Source organism: Alnus glutinosa, chromosome 14 (genome assembly GCF_958979055.1).
Source record: "Alnus glutinosa chromosome 14, dhAlnGlut1.1, whole genome shotgun sequence".
NCBI classification, from domain to species: Eukaryota; Viridiplantae; Streptophyta; class Magnoliopsida; order Fagales; family Betulaceae; genus Alnus; species Alnus glutinosa.
The window spans coordinates 12,092,588-12,115,000 of record NC_084899.1 but is presented as its reverse complement, the minus strand read 5'-3'; the positions used below and the strand labels follow the sequence as shown (position 1 = coordinate 12,115,000).

The window sequence follows — 22,413 nt, the reverse complement described above, 5'->3', positions numbered from 1 at the left end:
ATGAGTTATTACTGGCATACCAACTGCTTGTAAGCCTTTTTTTTCCACAAGCATGCCACTTCGTTGAATGCATGACTTGTCGCTCCGCCCTGCCAAGCTAGCGGCCAATGGGGGCTTGGACCCAATGGCCATTCATTGACAAGCCTAGCCGTGGTGTTGTGGTGCCTTGATGCCACCCGAACTCACACCACCCCAACCCCTTTCGTAACCACCCAGCATTGAGCATTTCCTTTAACAACCCCGTTCTAAGTAGGGACACCTTCCCTGTGAGAATTATGCTTGCCACCCCCTTTGAACCATGCCTTTTGGAACCCTCACACGTACATGTCCCTTCACTTTATTAACCACCAGTGTCACAATTGCCATTTGGGAATATTCTTAACATTGATCGCTCCTTGCATCACCATTACATTTGGCGGAGCCACTAAGGGGCTGGGGGGGGGGGGGGAGCCCCCCAAGCCTCAAAGTTCTCTCCAAAAAAAAATTAAAAAAATTAAAATTTTACTCTAAATTTTGTTATTTTATTTTAATTTTGGCCCATTCAAAACTTTTTTTTTCAATTTGGCCCCCAACTTGAGGGGCAGGGGGCTGGCTCCGCATTTACATGCAGGAGGCACGACCATGTGGGTTGGGTTATGGCGATGCACATAAATTGATACGTCCATTCTCTCTCTTGCACCAAGGAAGCGTGTTAGGGTAAAGAAGATATCGGGGTCAACCACCACTTCGGCTCCCGACCTGATTCCCGAGTTAGGCCCCAATGGATACGACCAGTTCCAGAATGATGCAGCGGAAAATACGTACACGAAGAGCCTCTACAAGCAGCCCATCCTCGTTGTGGACCTCGCTGAGGTGTTCCTATTCATTGCCCAAGTTATAGCAGCTCAGAGATGGGTGCCTTTGGGGATCTGCGCGATTCCTGCCTGAGTGAAGCTAGTTTTCGAGTTCTATGTGAACATTCATAAGGTTTGCGAGGACTCTTTCTCAGTCTATCTCCGCCATGTCACTTTTGAGGTGAGCCCAGCTCTGGTTCGGCAAATTTGCGGGATTCCACAGGTGCGAGACTTGATCTACCTGTACACTGAGGATGCCAACCCGACAGGACCGATGTGATCCAACACCTTACAGATGGAGCTATGGAGGAGGGATGGGGAGAGAAGGCTTATCCCTTCGGGTACCTTACAGAGGAGAGGCGGTTGTTGAGTTCAATCATGACAAACAATACATGGCCGGTGTCACTGAGAAAGGTCTAAACAAATTAAGAAGAATTTGTTTTGTTTTCCTAGCAACTATACCACCTTCCACGTGATGGGTCATGAGACGAATTTGATTTGTTCTCACGGTCGATTGCGAGTATCTTGCACATAAAAGGAACCAAATTTAACCAACCTTGTGAGGAATGAGGAAAAAACAAAAAATTATTAAAGTTTCATGACAATTTCTGCAACCATGTCCAATGTAATTGCTTGATCAAAGGTAACTTTTAAAACCTCAGTCTTGCATAGCTGAAAGCCTAAACATCCAAAATTCTCTTTCTAAAATCGCTTTCTAGATGAGTACCACAGAAAAGTAATTGCTTGATCAGAATAGCTTCATTACTGATAAAATTACTTCACCTGATCGGCTTCTGAACTGGAAAAACAATACACATTGCCAAATTACACATTCATGCAAGGGACATCTAGCCATCTACACTTTTGATCTCACACAAATTAGTGTGTTTAACAGTAACAGGCCAATTGGAGCAGTACACGTGGCTTGAAGGAGATACAAGCTGCAGCTGGAAATGTGGTTAGCTGTTAGTAGTTGTAGCAGTTAGAAGTAGTAGTTATGTTAGTTAGGGTCTGTTTGGGTTTGCGATTTTAAAAAGTGCGATTTGAAAAAAGTGATTTTTAAAAACGCAGTTAAGCGTTTGGCAAAATCGCAGTTTAGCCTTTAAAATCGCGAATTTACCTTTAAAATTCCGCGTTTTCAAAAAAGCATCATCTTATCTGCGATTTGAAAAATCAGATTTTCTGCATTTTCAAATCGCAATTTTTAAAAACGCAGTTCCCAAACGATCTATATTCTGCGATTTGGTTTAAAATCGCACTTATTGTCTACGAAATCGCAATCCCAAACGCACACTTAGCTTCTTGTTAGTTCTTGTGTTGTATTAAGTAGGAGAGGATAGGATGATTTTGGTTTTCTGATTGTAATTGGTTCATAGAACTTTGGAGATTCTTGGCACCTCGAATGCCAAGGTAGGAGAGTAGCCTTCTTGAACAGGCCATTGCTTTCAGTAAAATCCATTCTTCCCTTCTCAATCTTTCTTCTTTCTCCATTTTCTTTCTTGAATTCATAGCAGAATATTGGTTCTGTTACAAGTGGTATCAGAGTCTACGATCACTTTCCTTTCTTTCTTTCACCTTTTAATTCATGAAAACACGTTCCATGGCCGACAGCGAACCAAGTATCGTTGAGCTTCAACGGGGCTTAGCTGCAGTACACACAAACGTCTCTTCCCTCAAAGATTCGTTGAAAAACTCAGTCACGGTCGCATCCATGGAGGATTCGATGCAATGGTTTCAAGCTCAGATGTTGAAGCAAATGCAGGAGATGCTGAAGAGTGCAGCCAAACAGAAACATGTTCCCGAAGATGGTGCAAGACCATCCTTTGTAGACTGTGATGATCCATTTGTTCAAGAAGACACCAGTTCAGGGGATTCTATCCGGACAAGATCACTAAAATTCTCGCTGAAATTTTAATTTCCAAGATTTCATGGCGAAGATCCAGAAGGTTGGTGTTACAAGGCAACCCAGTTCTTCGAATATTATGCTATGTCGGATCAGCATAAGTTCAATCTCGCAGTCTTTCATATGGAAGGTAAAGCCCTGCCTTGGTTCCAAGCTTTACGTGATAATAATGGTCTATCTACGTGGTGTGAATTTCCAGCAAACTTTGGGCAAAAGTGGCAGCAAGTCCCTGAGAAGATAGAGACCCAAGAAAAATTCAAGGAAGTAGCAGAGGAATGTGACCAACAAATTCAAGAAAGTAAGAGCGCTGACTTGTTGAACGAGACAGATCTGGTTGAAGAAACGGATTCAGTTGAAACGATTCCTCAATCTGTAGGCTATGAAGAGCTTCCACCAAACGGATTGGGGTTGATCATTCCAGAATCTGTCGTGGTGCAAAAATTTCAAGATGGGGATTGGTTTTGTCAAGGTGAAGTGAAAATATTTGATACAAAGCTAAATAGGAAGTTCGTCTTCTTCCCTTGGTGTGGCTGTTGGAGTTTTGATCCAGGCAAGAAAACTTTATTTCTTGAATATATGAATCTTGAATTTTTCGAGAAACATCTGAATTTATTAGCTTTTGATGAAGAAGATTTCAAGTTCTTCAAAGTGGGACCTGAGAACGACGTCATGGTGGGGTCACTGGGTTGTTGGCTTAGTTTCAGCGTCTTTCACTATGGGAAGAAGAATCTCTGGAATGGGCTGAGAATCAAACATTGACCGGGAAAACGATTGAAGAGATCGAAGGTGTTTGATGAATTAAAAGATATGGGAGCAAGATTCTTTGAACTGGTTATGTTTGACTTGTGGCACCGATGTTGGAAAGACAGACACCGTGATCTTCAAGAAATAGACGTACAGAAGGCGAGCTCAAAGTTGTGTTTCAGTGTACCTGATAGATCTTTTCTCCAATTACCCGGTCAAGTGGAATGGTGTATCCCAAAATTTATAGGGATGGTTAATAGTGTTATGTTTCCTGGGGTGCGGCTAGCTACTTAGTTTTTGATCCAGGAGGAGGAGAAGAACTACAAACATCAGGAAGACAAAATGGAGAAGAGGCAATTCAGTTCAGTTTTGGGTTGCCAGGAAGTCTTCGTGTAACAGTCTTGAAGGTCACTAAAGGGATTGTCTTCTGTGCGTTTGTTAGCCAGCTCCCAAGTAGACACATGCTCCCCATGCATGTGTGCCATATATGCAAGGCTTTGTCCCTCTGTCACAACTGTGTTGGTGTTGCGCATGTGTTAAACAGCTCACAATCTAGAAAATAACTTCACGGTGTTGCAGAATATTCCACTACCAATTCAACCGTGGGGTGGCATTTGGGTTTTGGACTGCATTTGTTTCTCCATATTCTTCTTGCATTGGGCGCCTCTTTTTCACTTGCACACCTTGAGGGTAAGGTGTCTTAAAGAGGGTAGAGTGAGGAGGTATTATGTGGGCAGTATTATACGTGATTACAGCTTAATGGCAGCATGCGTACCTTGTGGGCTTAAAGCAACTTTACAAATGGGCTGCCTTTTGTGCATTCCAGGATGCGTTTCAGGGCACTGATGGACTTCCATTCTTTTTTGTTTCAACCTGCACCTTGAGGGCAAGGTGCTCTAAAGGAGGTAGTAGTACACGTGGCTTGAAGGAGATACAAGCTGCAGCTGGAAATGTGGTTAGCTGTTAGCAGTTGTAGCAGTTAGAAGTAGTAGTTATGTTAGTTAGCTTCTTGTTAGTTCTTGTGTTGTATAAGTAGGAGAGGATAGGATGATTTTGGTATTCTAATTGTAATTGGTTCATAGAACTTTGGAGGTTCTTGGCACCTCGAATGCCAAGGTAGGAGAGTAGCCTTCTTGAACAGGCCACTTCTTTCAATAAAATCCATTCTTTCCTTCTCAATCTTTCTTCTTTCTCTCCATTTTCTTTCCTGAATTCATAGCAGAATCGTTCAGTTACATTAACCATGACAAAAACATAAAAATTATTCAAAATAAGAACAGCTACTTCCGAACTGATACAACCTAGAATTTCAGAACAAGTTTGCCTTGTCTAAATGAAAATCTTATCAAATAAACTGTCACTAAATTCTTACAGTTATTTAGAAGATAAACAGAGATCCTTTTGTACTCGGTACAAGTAATTTTTTTCACTTGCTTAACTGAAATTACCCCCTACCCACCTGAAGGAATATGAAAAATTTATGATCAAATAATTTCTTCCTTTCTTTACCTAAAAGAAATCTACATTTACAAGCAAAGGCCATAGACAATGTATTTCCACCAAAAGAGGTGCTAATAAAGCTGTCATCCCCAGATCTTGATATAGCCTCTGAAATCTTAAGACTCCCCTCCAGTAAGTTAGTCTGTCAATTTGTAGGAGGGTGGCCCTTTCCTGCAGCATTTCTGAATGCCAAGGAAATGAGATCATTAATGCAATTAAAATTTGACATTTTCTGAAACCATTCCAAGTCCATGTGGTGTCCAACAATCTTCAAAAATCAATGTAAACGAAAATGAAAGTTTAAGGTTCCATTGTACCTTGTTACAAGTATCGTCAAAGGAGAGCAGGGATGCTGAGGGATCCTAGGTCAAGAACTCTTGGCAGGATCTGTAACAATTCAAAGCAAGCAAGCGTCGATAAACCAACACAAGTTGTAGAACTAGCTGCTAAGTTGATCTCAAGAAACTTTACCTCTCCTACTCGGGCATTGATTTTCAAGGGCACAAAATCATCAGCCCGTGTTACACCTATGTTCACAATGGCAGTAGCAGCACCTGCCTCATAGGCAGCTCTGTGAAACTCAACGTTAAAAGCCGTATGAGCTATAAATATTAAAAACACTGGGAGGAAATGTGTGGGTTTTTCTCTATTAGCCTCTCCATATTACTGGGATAAATAAATGGGTGAAAAGAAAAATGCTTCATCTGCTTCCTACATCAGAATCTTGACACTGAAACCAAACAGTCTTCTACTATGTAACTAACCTCATCTAAGTTGGAAGAAGAAGAAAAGAATACTGTTTTTTCCACTATGATCCTTCATACATTTACATGGGGTTTAAATTGAAAAAAATTACAATCTATTATGGAAAGGTCTTTATTGCAAATTACAATAAGAAATAATAGGAATCAAATTAGGGAATCAAATCATGGAGAACACAGCATATAGTAAGTTTCCATCTTCAACACTCCACCTCAAGCTAAGGCAAAGATGTTTCGCATGCTCAATTTGCATTAGGCTAAATGAAGAACACTACTGGACACTCCCTTTAATCCGCAATTTGTTCCCGTCTTCACATATGGTGTACAGATTATACCCGCTCATAGTTTTTCTTTAATAAAATGTTGATCAATTTCAACATGCTCAGTTCAATCATATTGGACAGGATTGTGAGCAATATTAATTGCAGCTTTTTTGTCACAATACAGTCTCATAGAAAATTTGGAATCATGCCCAAGCTCTTTCAATAGTATCTTCAACCATAACATGTCACACACTCCATGGGTCATGGCTATTCTTCTTCCACACTAGATTTTTGATTTTTGATTTTTTTTTTGATGGGTTATAGTGCCACTAATTGTTTGTAACTTCGCCAAGTAACCAAATTACCTCTCACAAATGTGCATACATGACGTAGACTGTCGATCCATAATAGATCTAGCCAAATCTGCATTTGTATAGGCTTCTATTTTCAAGTGATCATATCGAGAAAACAACAGTCCCTTACCTGGTGAGGATTTAAAATAGCGAAGAACCCAACAAACTACTTCCATAAAACTCTCACATGACAAATGTATAAATTGACTTACCACACTAACAATATATGCAATGTCGGGACGGGTGTGAGACAGATAAAGCAATTGGCAAACCAAACGCTGATATCTACCTTTATCCACCAGAGGATTCTTGCTACTTTCGCCCAACTTAATATTCACCTCCACTGGATTATCAATGGCTTTACATCCAAACATCTATGTTTCGTTGAGAAGATTAAGAATATATTTCTATTGGGAGATAAATATACTATGTTTTGACCTCCCTACCTCAATGCCTAGAAAATACTTCAAACCGCCAAAGTCTTTTATTTCAAATTCATTTGCGAGAGAAGTTTTTAAGTTCCATATCTCCTCATCAACATTTTCTGTTTCTACAATATCATCAACATACGCAGTGTAGTCGCTACCTTTCCTCAAGAGGAATGTTTGATAAAAAGTGTATGATCAGCTTAACTTTGTTTGTAATCAAAGCTCTGCATAGCTCGGAAAAACCACTCAAACCATGCTCTTGGCGTTTGTTTTAGACTATACAAAGCCTTCTTCAGTTTGCACACTTTTACCCATAGAAAATGAACATTCAAGTCCAGGAAAAACTTCCATGTATACTTCTTCTAGATCTCAATGAAGGGACTCATTTTTCACATCAAATTGGTGCAAAGGTCAATCAAAATTTGCCGCCACCAAAATTAGGACTCAAATTAAGTTCATATTTGCTATAAGAGAAAATGTTTCCTCATAGTCAATTCCATAGGTTTGTGTAAAACCTTTTGCAACCAATTTGGCCTTGTATCGTTCCACGGAACCATCGGCCTTACGCTTTACAGTAAACACCCACTTGCATCCAACTTCTTCCTATTAGGCAATTCTATAAACTAAAAGAGATTTGGAGTAAAATGCCTTAGCACTTAATGCTAAGGGTTTGTGTTGTTTATACTTTTATAGTTGAATACAGTGTGCCGTGTATATGGCATGTTACAAAGTTATGAGACAAGTATGGTTGATATGGTGTGAGGATACAATCGTGTCCCTCTTGTTTGCTATCAATAGTTTCTGCTAGGGAAGGTCCTTGAATCACGGCTGACTTCTCTTGATATGGTCTACTGTCAATGACTTGGATTTTGGCTGGAATTGTGGCTGAGTTTGCTGAATACGGTGTGTGCGTGATTTGGTTGTGTTGACTATAGTACCCTTAACACCCCCCATGCACCCCCCCCCGCCCCCCCCGGGACTTGATGGGAGGAACAATCGGTAGTTTGTCACGCAAAAGCGATCGATGGTGAGGCCTTTGGTGAAGAGATCAACAACTTGGCCAAGAGTTGAGAGATAGCAAAGTTGGATGTCACGATTAGTGACTTTTTCCCGAATGAAGTGGACGTCAACTTTGATGTGTTTGGTTCGTGCATGAGACATGGGTTTGGATGCCAAGACAAGTGCTCCAGAGTTATTACAACAAATGGTGGGAGGAGATGGCAAAGAAAGCTACAGTTCGCGGAAGAGCATCTGCAACCAGTAGAGCTCGGCAGTGGCGAGAGACATTGTGCGATACTCATCTTCGGTGCTTGATCAAGAGACGACATGCTGCTTCTTGGCGGACCAGGAGATCAAGTTCGAGCCCAAAAAGATTCCACAGCTGGTTGTGGAGCGTTAGTTGTCGAGGTTACTTGCCCAATCAGAGTTGCAAAAACCAGTCGGGGTTACTTGCCCAATCAGAGTCGCAAAAACCAGTGAGGGTGAGTGCTCCTTTGGTGTAATGAAGGCCGGAATCTACTATTCCTTTCAAGTAACGAAGAACACGCTTAGCAGCTGTCTAGTGACCAGAAGTGGGAGTGTGCATGTGCTGATAGAGCTGGTTGATAGTATGCAATATCCAGACGGGTGAGGGTGGCATATTGGAGAGCGCCAACAATGTGGCGATATTCAGATGGGTTGGAGAGCACTTCACCATCAAACTTGGACATTTTGGAGCCAGAACGCCCGATTTACGTGATCATATGCCTTCTCCAAATCCAACTTGCACAACAACCCAGACTCCCTCGACCTAATTCAACTATCCAAGCATTCATTGGCTATAAGTACCAAATCCAAAATTTGCCAACCTCCAATGAAAGCATTCTAAGAAATGGAAATAATCTTGCCCAATACTAATTTGAACTTGTTGGCGAGTTTAAATTAGGAATAGAAGTAGTATTACTTGAGTCAAGGTTAGATGTTTGGCAAATAGCATCAAGGATAGTCTGACTTTTTTGGCGTCTGGAGTAAACTCTTAACTCCTCCACAAGTGGCTCATATGTCTCATCAGTAGGACCAGTAGGAGACTCATTACAAATGGTTGTTGTTTGTCCTGCTCTAGTACAAGAGCAAGGACAAGTAAAGGACTACTTATAGAAAACTTCTTTTTTCCACTCGAACTCTCCCCCTGGAAAGGAGTTTGGGTGGATGAGAAATATGGTTACGTTTCAAAAAAAGTATCATCTATCGAGACATAATGTTTTTGCGATAGGGGATGATAACATTTACATTCCTTTTGAGTAGGAGAATAACCCACAAAAATAGCTTTGAGAGCACGAGGATCTAACTTACCCCGAGATGGACCATGAATATGAACAAAACAAACACAATCAAAAACCTTTGGGGAGACACCAAGTAGAGAGAGGTGGAGACAACACCTCAAGAGGTATTTTGAAATCTAAGACATGAGAAGACGTCCTATTGATGAGATATGTAACGATGAGCAAGGCATTACCCAAACAAGATTTGGGAACATGCGTATCAAGCATTAAGGACTAGTTACCTCAAGAATGTGCCAATTTTTTTACTCAGCAACTCCGTTCTGTTGAGTATCGACGTAAGTGGTTTGATGGATAATGCCATGTTCACCAAAATATATACCAAGATCACCTGACATATACTCACCTCCATTGTCAAAATGGACAATTTTGATAAAGATGTTAAACTGGGTCTGAATCATTTTGTGAAACATCTGAAACACAGATACATCACAAGTGGTCCGAGAAAATCATTAATAAAGGATACAAACCACTGATGACCAGATAAAGAAATCACCCATGAAGGACCCCAACGATCAGTATGAACAAGAACAAAAAGCGCATCACTTTAGTTATACTAGGAGAAAATGATGCTCGATGATGTTTAGCAAGTTCACAAGTTTCACACTGAAACTTAGAAACATTATTGTGCAGAAATAAGGAAGGAAACATTCGTTGCAATAGCAAAAAAGGATCCCCTAACCGCTGAAGCCAAATTCCTGTTGCAGAGTCATTCTACCAAATAGTGTGATAAGCCTATGTCAATCAACCTTGTGTCGTGGGCTGAGAATCCCGATGGTATAGACAATCTCTCAAGCTACCACTACCAATTATCCTCCCTGTGACTAGGTCCTGGAAAAAAAAAAAATCAGAATAGAAGATGATTCTACAATTTAACTCACGGGTAATATGTGCAATGGACAATAAATTAGCTGCAAAATCTGGTATATGAAGGACTTATGACAATGTCATAGAAGGTGTGACAGTAATGGAGCCTTTACTAGAAACTGACGATTGAGAACCATTATTTATTCTATCTTTTTCCCTGCCAAAACAAAGATTATAAGGAAAAAAAAATGATATACTAGTCATATGATTGAAGCCCCCCGAGTCGATGACCCAAGAATCGTGAAATAGTAGCAGATGCATTTAGAATCGTGGCCAAATTTCCAGCATGGGTAAAGGAGGATGAAGTAGCAGATGTTTCCAATTGAGAAATAAGCCAAAGAAGTATGTTTACCTCATCCTTGCTAAAAACACCAGTATCACCAAAAGTAGAACCAGAATCTGGTGCTGAAACAATCTTCTCTATCATATAAGTATGATTGGCCCAAGGCCTTGTTCCACCTCTTGAATGACGCCCTCGAACTCTTGCAGGACGACCACGAAGTCTCCAACAAGTCTCCCAACATCTTAAGTCTCCTATATGGAGAGTTGGATTCTCACTATGAGAGGTCACCTAACTCTCTATCCCCTTGTCGTGAGTTTCCGAGGTTTGACTCATTTTTGACGTCTTGAGTTCAAACATCCAACCAAATAGCCCCAATACACAACCAAAATTGCACCTTAGCCACAAAAACTTCATTGTTTCTCAAAAAACGACTTGAAACACACCCAAAACTAGCCGAAAAACCCAAAAAGACAACCCAAATCTCACATCTCATCCACGGATCTCCTCCACTGCTCGCCAGCTGTCGCACTTGACAAAATACCCCAAGGAAGAAATGCTCAGACAATTAGAAGAGCCATGGTCGCTCTTGACAAAGTAGGTGAAGGATTTGGCTCTACAATTGATATCAACATTCATCTGACTGTACGACCCAGTGTTTCTCTGTGTTTTTCTGGATTTGTTCAAGGATTCTAACTGCTCTGAAATCAAGTTGGAAGAAGAAGAAGAAAAGAAAAATGTTTTTTCCACTATGAATCCTTAATACCTTTACATGGATTTAAATAGAAAAAAGTTGCAAACCATTATGTAAAAGGTACTTATTGTAGATTACAATCATAAAGAATAGGAATCAATCAAATCATAGAGAAGTAACGCAGCATATCAAAAGTTTCCATCTTCAACAATCTATACAAGATATATAGAAGGATAATAACATATATCTACACACAAACAAAATCATTCCGCCATCAAAAACTACATATTTTATCTAGCTGAAGCCAACCCTGACACCAAAAAAGCATTTATCCCCTCTTGCAAATGCAAATATCATCTATTCATAGTGAGCTAATATAACACTCTGGTCCTATATTGGGAAGATGAGTAGTCCACATAGAATGAGTGGTTTATAAAGGCATTCATGGGTGCTAATGTTACGGACCTTCGTAACAAGGGATGAACAATAATAAATTGGATAATTTGGGTAGGATAATTCGAGGTATCCTGGGCCTCCTAATGTTAGGATTATTCGAGGAACCCTAAAAAACTCCCAAGCAACTACAAGAGTTGTCTAATAATTTTCTTCTTGATATTATTTCATTCTTCAATACCCTATTTATAGGGTTACAAAACTGAAAACACGGCAACAATAAATATATAAATATTACATAAATATTACTAAAGCTGATGGGATAATTAATTTCTTTATTTCCTTCCTAATAGAAAACCTAACATAATGGGATATATTTCCCTTAAATTAGGGATTCTTGCTTTAAGAGCAAGAATCCAAATCCCTAAATATATTTTATTTAGTCATTGAGACATAATATATAATTCCATGAATGCCCTGCTCACATAACCCTAGCTCCTAGGTACGTAACAGCTAAGTCTCACATTACTTGCTATATGAAACTGAACTTTATAAGTGATTCTTAAAAAAGCTCCAAATTTACTAATCCTTTAGGGGTAATAGCGCAAATGTGGCTAGTGATTTTCCTAGGTCATTACAAATGGTTTCAGAGCCAGGTTGTAATGCCATATGATATTGTCAACACCGTATGATGTGACCCTGACGAGGACGTCAGGGGTTTAAGGGGGAAGGGAGTTTGTAACACTCCGATTTCATATTGAGAAGATCAGTAGCCCCATATAGAGTGGATGGTTTTATAAAGACATTCATGGTTGCTAAGTGTCACATTGCTTAGTTACTAGATAAAACTGGGCTTTATGAGTGATTCTATAGAAGCTTTAAATTGATTAATCTTTTTGGGGTAATAGTGCAGATGTAACTAGTGTTTTTCTTGTGCTATAGCTAATGTGAAAATGTTTTCAGTCAAAGAGAACCCATATGTGGAGGATTAGCTAAATTCATAGAAGCTTTAGTCCACTATATAAAATTGCCATTCCTATAGATACTGCCAGGTTTTGTTTACTAATTTAGGATGGCAAAACCAAGTACAAATGAAAAAGAACTTTCCATATATAGAGGCATGTGGTAAACACTGTCAATGAAATATTTTACTTTTCTCTCACTTTAATGTGAAACACATGTACAAAAAAGAAAGGTACCTAACAAGGCGGTAAGCAGACATGGTCATCAGAGATGATCCTAGTACAAGAAACGCATCACATCCTTTTGCAGTTTCCATTGCCTTATCAGCTCTATCCTTGGGGAGATTGTCACCAAAGAAAACAACCTTCAAAGTTAACGTGCAAGATTAGAGTATTGAAACGACTGCCTCAATTGATTTTCCAGTGTACTTCAAACATTAAGTGTGCAAAATTGCTGCATACAAATGGATTGAACCAAAAAGAATGAGGACTGAAATATCACTGAAAGATTGAAAAATGCAAACAAGAAAATGGATAGCAAACGACAACCATTTAATTGCACGTGATGTTATCACCCAGCTTCCAAACAATTTATGAAATTTACAGACCTGCAAAGCATACTCATGATGAAATCTTACCCCGTATTGCACATCAAAATATACAAGAACCTTTTCGTAGTTTAAGAAGCCAATGGGTTCATTTGAAGGGAATAATGATTATCAACTATTTATTTTCTATCATGAAGATATAGGTGATTTTCCTAAAGTCTACAACTGCTTCTAGATATTTCTAGGGCATCTTAATTCAGTTGTTTAACAAGCAATAACAATAACAAGCCAGATCCAGTCAATTCCATTACACTTGTGCAGTGGTGCCTTGGAAAGTCTGTCACATAGATGTCAACCTGACAGTTTAAATTCATGATCCTATTTCGGTAAAGTAACAGATGCTTTCAGGAAATGTAAACTGAAAACTTCTAATTTATGAAAGAAAAATATCTTACATCAGGTTTGAGCACACCATTGCATTTTTCGCAAGTAGGAATATGAAAATCCTCTTCCCAAAACTTTTCATCAATTTCAATATCACCATCGGGTCTTTGCTTCATGCCAAAGCTCTTGGCTGACCCAGGGCTGCCATAGTCCAAGCTTTCAATCGCTGCTGCCCACTACAGTAGAAAAATTAAAATCTTGCTTGTCAGTCAAACATGGGTTTGCGCCTGAACATCAGATTCTACTGTTCAAGGCATTCATAAATTAGAAGGCAACAAAAAACTGAAAATATGACAAATCCTGCCTAGAAGATATAAGGAAGTGATAGTCACATTTGGGCAATTACTTCAAAAGCACTAGTCACTCCTAATTACTTATAAAGCTCAGTTTCACCTAATAAAGATGCAATGTAGGACTCAACACCCATATAACACCTTCACATTCCACCCACTCAATATGGGACTTAATTTTTCGGAGTGTCACAATTTTCCCCACCCAAATCTCTGATGTCTTCATCAAGACTCGTGTACTATGCAATGCCCTAGGGCCACATGGTGTTATTAGGTTACTCTGATACCATTTGTCACAATCCAAATACATGCTAGCCACATCTGTACTATTTCTTCAAAAAGATTAGTCAAAATTACAATTAGAGCTCCCTAGAATCACTTACAAAGCCTAGTTCCATATAGTAAAAAACCAATGTGAGACTTGGCATCCATGTAAGTATGTAACACCATTACAATTTACGCCTCCAATGTGGGACTTGACTTTCTGTGGTGTCACATTAATGACCACTCATAAATCTCCCTTATTAAGAAAAGGTGATGCCGAAAGTAACCAATGATGTAACAAGAGAAGCTTAGATAGTTGCGAGTCCAGAAAGAATAAATTGCTCAAAACTAACCTTTGGATTTAGCTCCTTCACTTGGTACTGAAATAAATTCCGACAAAAGGAAAAACCACAATCTAGACAAACTACAGTATACACAGTCCCATGTAGTTCAAGTGGGTTGCTACCAGCACGATGATGCAGCCTGAAACAAGATAATTATAAATTAGTCCCATTGGGCTCGCTTCTGATACATGTAGAGTTTCTCATTCAAGGGATAAGGACATATACATAGTTACCTGTCAACATTTTGTGTAGTCATAAAATTTATCTGGCCAGCTTTTTCTAGAGATGCTAAAGTGGTATGAGCCGCACTCGGCTGTGCTGCAGTAAACCGTCTCCATCCGGCATAGCTCCTGGTCCAATACCGCCTGCGTGCTCGACTTGATCGGAGAAACTCCTGTTGAGAATCCCAGAATACTAGAACTTACAAAGAAAGAATTGACAGACAGCAGTAATTGATAAAGTGATTATTCACATCTTTGATCAACTGTTTCAAAATTTCACAAGAATCAAGCAGAGTACAGTTAAAAGTTTACCTTGATGAAATTTTAAAGAAGGAAAAGCTGTGAGTAAATTGACTGCCTCGTTTGAAATAGAAATGAGAAACAAATATGTGAAAGCCTAGTCAATATGATTTGTGCTAATGGCATGCTTCTATAACTAAATAAAACTTTCAATTATAAAGAAATACCAAGGGAGCAAAAAAGTTCTCCAACCAGCAAAGTAGAAAAGAGACCCCGGAATTGAAAATGGGAGATATGAAATAAAGAGAAACATCATACCAAGAAAAGAGAGATAAATAAGGAAGAGGAGAACCAGCAAAGTAGAAAAGAGATATAAAGGCAAGAACCAGATAGAAAAGAGAGAGATTTGGAAAGCAGGAGAGGGAAAAGGAGAGGTAAGATTAAATGAGAAAGAGTACTCACTTATCCAATACCTTTTTCAATGAGAAGGAACCTTTCTTTAGGTCTCAAAAAACTTGGGAATAACAAAGAATACGCTAGATCTAAATCTTCCTAACACATGTACAATACTATCATCAAGACCTATACCTTCTACTTAAATTGAAGAAAATTTAAGCAGATAAAGATTACTGCAATCACAATGATATATACCTAATATACCTAAATACTTTTGGGGTATTACATAAAAAATACTGCTATAGGAGATAAATAGCACTGCATGTGCCTTCAGATCACCTGATGTGTAATTGGTCTGAAACCAGAACTATAAGCTCCATTCGGGCTGCAACATGATAATACACAACAATATTATTTTAAGAGTAGAAAAATACTTTTTTTTATAAGTAACCGAAATATCATTAAAAAACGCAAAAGACGCAATCCAGGTACACAAGAACTATACAAGAAATACACCTTGCTAGAAAGAAAAAGATAAAAATAAAAAAATAAAATAAAAAAAGGACAAGAAAATATGAAAACCAAGCAAATTATGATAGTCTAAAGCAGTTGTCCAATGATAAAGCATACTGAAGAAGAAAGACTTTAGTTCCACCACCATCTTCTCGCGGTCTTCAAAAGAAAATAAAATTATATATTGCAATCTTTAAAAGGAAACATCACTTTCACTCAGCTGAGATAAATACCACCACAATACCTTAAAATATAATCATTGTGACATACTGAGAACAAGAGCACTTAATGAACTTGTTAGTTATTGTGGGAATAGGCAAATGTAAGAGAGAATAGGGGTGAATATTATCCTACTCATTCATTCCATTCATTTCACATAAATAGGAGCTTTGTACAATGTTCTAGATAATAGACAGCTCATACCAAGATAGCTCACTAGGGACACCTCACCATGTTTCTAGAATAGGGACACATCACACCTCTTCTAGAATAGCATACTATTCTCTAAGAGAACCAAAACACCAAACAAACTAACAATATGTTTGGCATGCATTAATGTGACAAAGTAATATAAGAGAAATATCAACAGAATGAGAGTCTATGACTGAGAATGGCTTGCTCCTCTGTATATTTCATATATCCAATATAGATATATAAGATAGCCTCTAACTAATGCACAAATCTCCTGACAATATACTAGGAAAAACTGACACAGCCAGATACATTTATTTTCTTCTCTGACAACAACTAACTACCAAATGCTGCATAGATAAAAAATACATCACAAGTGTACATAATTATACAGTCAATTAAGACCATTGATAGTTGATAAACCCAACATAGTAGAATTTTATGTGATTGGAAAAGGTAAGCAATCAATAAATAGTCAACATCAAATGAAGATTGACAGTATCAACCAAACAACTGAGAAGACCTAAGTTGCCAATAACTACCCAAAATCATTAAAAAATTACTTGTGTAGAGTCTATATACACTTATTTTTTATAAGCAAACAAAGAAGTTTATAAAAAGCGTAAAGGTGCCCCTAAGCATACAGTAAGTAAACAAAAATGACACCAAAACAGGAAAAAAGAGGGAAGAGAGGAAAAACACCCGTAAAACCCAAAAACAGGAGGAAACCCAAACACCCCAACATAATCAACCCAGAAAACAAAGAGACTATTACATCACATTAGTAATAGAACACCCACAGAACCAAGACCCTTTGCTGGATAATTTCCACCGTGCTCATCCTGGTGAGCGTATATTGATATATATAGATTTACAGAAAACTAGGATAGCTACAACTCTACCTCTCTACATTTGAATTCATTCTTATCTACCTATCACTGCATGTTGTGCCTTATCATTCTATCACAGCATGCGTTTACAAAGTGTTATAGTTCTAGTATAACTCTAGGTTCTTTCTCTATCACTAGCATTCCGAGTGTGATGGTTATCTATAGGCTCCCTAGACTCACATATAGGTTGTGAGTTTTTAGGGGATAAGTTAGATGCTTTAATACCCTTCTGCAAGGTCAACGGGGGAGAGCGAACGTTGAGCTTGAAACACAGCCTTTGAAACCGAGTGGAAACAAGGGGTTTGGTTAGAACATCTGTGAGTTGGTTCGAGCTTGGAATGAAGAGTATTTCCAAGGATTTGTCTGCAATGCGATCCCTAACAAAATGGAAGTTGATTTCCACATGTTTTGTTCGTGCATGAAAAACTAGATTGACGGACATGTATGTACTGCCAATGTTGTCACACCATAGTTTTGGTGTAGAAGTGGGAGAGATACCAAGTTCATGAAGAAGAGCTTTAATCCAAAGAAGTTCAGCAGTGGTGTTGGCAACCGATTTGTATTCGACCTCTGTAGAAGATCACCAGATGGTTGGTTGCTTTCTAGATATCCATGAGATCAAGTTCGAGCCAAGAAAGACACAATAGGCTCTTGTGGAGCGTCTATCATCTAGGCAGCCAACCCAATCAGCATCTAAGTATGCTTGTAAGTTGTTACACTGTGCTCGATGGAGAAGTAGGCCATGAGAAACCGTGTGCTTGAGGTATCGAAGTATCCTTTTGACAGCTTGCCAGTGTAGTTTAGTTGGTCTATGCATGAATTGGTTAACACGGTTAACAGCAAACGTCAAGTCAGGCCGTGTCAATGATAGGTATTGTAGAGAGCCAACAGGGCTGCAATATAGAGAAGGATCTTCCATTGGATCACCCGCAAAAGCTGATAGAACCGATGAGGATGACATAGGGGATGTGATCGGTTTGGCCTCCAACATATTTGTTTTCTTCAATAAATCCAGAATATACCTTTGTTGAGAGAGGAGGAGGCCTGACTTTACTTTTAGAACTTCAACCCCAAGAAATTAGTGAAGATCACCCAAGTCCTTAATAGCAAAATCGACATTAAGGAGCTGAAGAAGTTCGGTAATTGTAGCAGGTGTAGATCCGGTTATGATGATGTCATCTATATAGATGAGAAGGTACATGGTGATAGATTTGTTGGTGAAAATGAATAATGAAGAACCTGCCTTTGATGCCATGAAGCCAAGGTGAATCAATTTTTCACTTATCCTAGAAAACTAGGCGTGATGAGCCTGTTTTAAACCATATAGGGCCTTGTGGACCTTGCATACATGCTGTGGGTAGCTTGGATTGATGAAACCGGGTGGTTGCACCATGTGTACTTCTTCGGACAGGAAGCCATGAAGAAAGACATTCTGAATATCTATTGGTTTGAGAAGCCAACCTACAGAGTAGGCAATAGATAATACAGTTCGGATAGTAGTACGTTTAACAACCAAATTATAGGTCTCACTATAGTCAATTCCAACTTGTTGGTAAAAGCCTTTTGCAACTAGCCTTGCCTTGTGACGTTCAACTGACCCATCAACCTTCCTTTTGAGCTTGAAAACCTATTTGCAGCCTACTACATTTGTGGCTGCCTGTGGTGGATCAAGAGGCCAAGTCTGGTCTTGAAGTAATGCATTGAATTCCACTTACATTGCAACACGCCATTATGGAATTGTGATGTCAATGGACAGCACAACTGTCCATAATTGTTTCCTTATTGCCCACGATTGTTTCCTTATTTCTCCATCTCTTATTTTGTATAGCTAGCATATATATTTGACAGAATATAGTTTACATGTATAGGGCTAGAATCATGCGGTACCTTATTTTCTTTCCATGTATAGCATCCTTGTAAAGTCTATATAATATACAAAACTCAAGGCTAAAGGCAGAAATTCAGATAATATTTTGTCATGGTATCAGAGCCTAATTGCTAAATTTTTTTCCCTGCGATTTTTTTCTCTCGGTTCTCGATTTCTGGTTCTCGGTGTCTGTCACTCTCGGCCCAATTCTCTTGGCTCAAGTCTCTCGGATCGGTTTTCTGCAGCTTGTGTTGGTGTCTTCGGCAGCCTCTGTTTGAGGTCTCGGTGGTTTTTTTTCTCGGTCACTGCTGGGTAGGCGGTGCTGTCTTTCTCGGTGGTTTTTTTTCTCGGCACTTCTCTGGGCAACAGTGCAGTTTGTCACTCTCGGAAGGTTTCTCGGCAATCTTCTCCTCTCGGGTTCTCTTTATTCTCTATGGATTCTGCTCCTGTGTGTGTTAAGTTTACAGGCACCAATTATGCTACCTGGGCATTTCAGTATGAATTTTTTCTCAAGGGTAAAGCCCTTTGGGGTCATATTGATGGCACGGATGTTGAATCATCGTCCACTTCTGAGAAATCTAAGGCTGACGGGTCTTCTCCGTCCTGGGCTGTGCTGGATGCACCTATCATGTCCTGGCTTCTTGGTTCAGTGGAGTCTCCTATTGTCACTCACTTGAGGCCTCATCGCTCTGCTCAAGCTATGTGGGCTTACTTGAAGAAGGTTTATCATCAGGATAATGATGCTCGTCGCTTTCAGCTAGAACATGCAATTGCCATGTTTCAGCATAGTAGTCTTTCCATTCAAGACTATTACTCGGCTTTTTTGACTCTTTGGCACGAATATGCTGCTTTGGTTACCGCGGAAGTTCCTGTTGCTGCCATTTCCACTATTCAAACTCTTCACGCTACTACCTAGTGTGATCAGTTTCTTATGAAACTTCGTCCAGAATATGAATCTGTTCGCTCCTCTTTACTGAACCGATCTCCTGTTCCGTCTCTTGATGTTTGCTTTGGTGAGTTACTTCGTGAAGAACAATGTCTTAATACTCAAGCTATTTTGGAGCAATCTCATGGCAGTTCTGGGGCTGCCGCTGTCGCCTTTTCTGCCCAAGGCCGTGGACCACCTGTGCATTCTCGAAACTTGCAGTGTTTCTGCTGCAAGGAATCTGGACATATTGCTGCTAATTGTCCTAAAAAATTCTGCTCTTATTGCAAGAAGAAGGGTCACATTATCAAAGAATGTCGTATTCGTCCCTCGAATCGTCCATCCCAAGCATTTCAGACTTCGGTTCTTGCCACGCCTCCTGCCGCTCTTGCTACTCCTCCTGCACCAGATTATTGCACTCCCACAATGGTGCAACAGATTCTCATTTCGGCCTTATCAGCAATGGGGTTTCAAGGTAATCCTTCCCCTAAACTCTGGTATGTGGACTCGGCAGCTTCTAATCACATGACTCCTACTCACACCGCTTTGAGTCGTGTGCGGCCCTATGATGGTCACTCGGTTATTCAGACTGCCAATGGCAGTTCTTTGCCAATAGCTGCAATCGGAGATGCCTCTTCTACGCTCACTGATGTGTTTCTTGCTCCTCAGCTTTCCACGAATCTTATTTATGTTGGCCAATTAGTTGAACATAATTGTGATGTTAAATTTTCTGGTGATGGTTGTGTTGTGCAGGACCAGATAACGGGGGAGCAGATCGCGAAGGGACCTAAAGTGGGGCGCTTGTTTCCACTATTTTTGCCTGTTCCAGTTTCTTCTATTAAGTCTTTTGCTTGTAATAATATTTCCGATCTTAGTATGGTGTGGCATCGTCGCTTGGGCCATCCTAATACTCAGATCTTATCTCATGTATTGAACTCTGGTTTACTTGGTAATAAAAATAGTTATTCTCTCTCTCTTGAGTGTGCTTCTTGCAAACTTGGTAAAAGCAAAATTCTTCCCTTCCCTTTGCATGCTAGTCGGGCATCTCACTGCTTTGATCTTATCCATAGTGATGTTTGGGGTCCTTCCCCAGTGAGTTCACATGAAAAATTTAAATACTATGTGACTTTCATTGATGATCATAGCAGATTTACTTGGGTCTACTTTCTTCGCTCTAAATCTGAGGTCTTTCATATTTTCATTGAGTTTTTTGCGTATGTTGCAAATCAGTTTTCCTCTTCTATTAAGACATTACGCACCGATTCCGGTGGTGAATATTTGTCTACTGAGTTTCAGGCTTTCTTGGCGTCTAAGGGTATTCTTCATCAACATTCATGTCCTTCTACTCCTCAACAAAATGGAGTAGCCGAACGCAAAAATCGTCATCTCCTCGATGTGGTACGTACTCTCTTGTTAGAATCTTCTGTTCCGTCCATGTTTTGGGTAGAGGCTATGAAAACTGCTACTCACTTGATTAATCGTTTACCTTCTCAAGTCCTACATTTGGAGTCTCCCTATTTCCGCTTATTTGCTAAGCATCCTAGTTATGATAATCTTCGTACTTTTGGTTGTGTATGCTTTATTCATTTACCTCCTCATGAGCGACATAAATTATCTGCTCAGTCTGTCCGTTGTGCTTTCTTGGGATATAATGTGTGTCAAAAGGGATTTGTTTGCTATGATCCTACCTTACATCGTACTCGCATTTCTAGGAATGTTATTTTCTTTGAAAACCAACATTTCTTTCCTGTGTCCTCTCTGCCAACATCTTCTACTGTGGTTCTTCCCTCCTTTGAGGAGTGGCTCTCAAATCTTCCTCCCGTCAGTTCACGATTTAAACCAGGTATTGTGTATACAAGACGCTCCCGCTCACAGTCTCTTCCGGTAGCTCACCCGGTATTTGATCCTACCACGCTCCAGATTCAGTCAGTGGCAGCACCTCCTGTGCCTTTGGTTCGTCACTCTTCTCGAGTGTCTGTCCCTCCAGATAGGTATGGATTTTCTTCTTCCAGTGGTGACAATTCTATTTCAGCTCTTACTGCTACATTGGCCAATTTTGATATTCCCAACTGTTACTCACATGCTGCCAAGCATGAGTGTTGGCGACATGCTATGCAGGAAGAGATTGCCGCTCTAGAGGCCAATCACACCTGGGACATTGAGCCCTGTCCTCCTACTATTGCGCCTCTAGGATGCAAATGGGTTTACTCGGTCAAAGTTCGATCTGATGGAAGTTTGGATCGTTACAAAGCTCGGCTTGTTGCTCTTGGGAATAATCAGTAGTATGGTGTCAATTATGAAGAGACCTTTGCTCCAGTGGCTAAAATGACTACTGTTCGTACAATTCTCGCCCTTGCTGCTTCCAGTGATTGGCCCCTACATCAGATAGATGTTAAAACTGCTTTTCTTCATGGGGATCTTAAAGAGTGTATTTATATGAAGCCACCTCCAGGATTGTTTCCTTTTCCGACTTCACATGTGTGTAAGCTTCGTCGCTCCCTTTATGGTCTCAAACAGGCTCCGAGGGCCTGGTTTGATAAATTCCACACCACTTTATTACAATTTTCATTCAAGCAGAGCAAGTATGACACTTCCTTGTTTCTTCAGAAATCCGACATGGGAATTGTTCTTCTATTGGTTTATGTTGATGATATTGTGATCACTGGTTCCGATTCAATTTTACTTGACCAGCTCAAAACTCATCTCTCGGAGTCCTTTCATATGAAAGATCTTGGGTCTCTCACATATTTTCTTGGTCTTG

The 22,413-nt window shown here is 39.7% G+C and overlaps 1 protein-coding gene across 4 annotated transcripts in view; it reads right to left on the bottom strand.

Annotated features, from left to right (window-relative positions):
- Window positions 1-4,787: 4,787 nt before the first annotated feature.
- The window catches only part of LOC133857377 (NAD-dependent protein deacylase SRT2), a 43,178-nt gene continuing 25,552 nt past the window's right edge, over window positions 4,788-22,413 (bottom strand). The window contains exons 5-12 of one of the 4 annotated variants that reach the window (XM_062292629.1): window positions 15,386-15,431; window positions 14,423-14,583; window positions 14,199-14,328; window positions 13,303-13,467; window positions 12,537-12,664; window positions 5,452-5,551; window positions 5,298-5,367; window positions 4,788-5,162 (exon numbers count right to left, since the gene is read on the bottom strand). In XM_062292629.1, the coding sequence (XP_062148613.1) occupies window positions 5,314-5,367; window positions 5,452-5,551; window positions 12,537-12,664; window positions 13,303-13,467; window positions 14,199-14,328; window positions 14,423-14,583; window positions 15,386-15,431 (784 nt within the window). In that variant the 3' untranslated portion in view covers window positions 4,788-5,162; window positions 5,298-5,313. Of the gene's footprint in view, window positions 5,163-5,297; window positions 5,368-5,451; window positions 5,552-8,675; window positions 10,952-12,536; window positions 12,665-13,302; window positions 13,468-14,198; window positions 14,329-14,422; window positions 14,584-15,385; window positions 15,432-22,413 lie in introns of those variants that run through there. The other 3 variants (XM_062292631.1, XR_009898328.1, XM_062292630.1) reach the window with 3 other exon arrangements.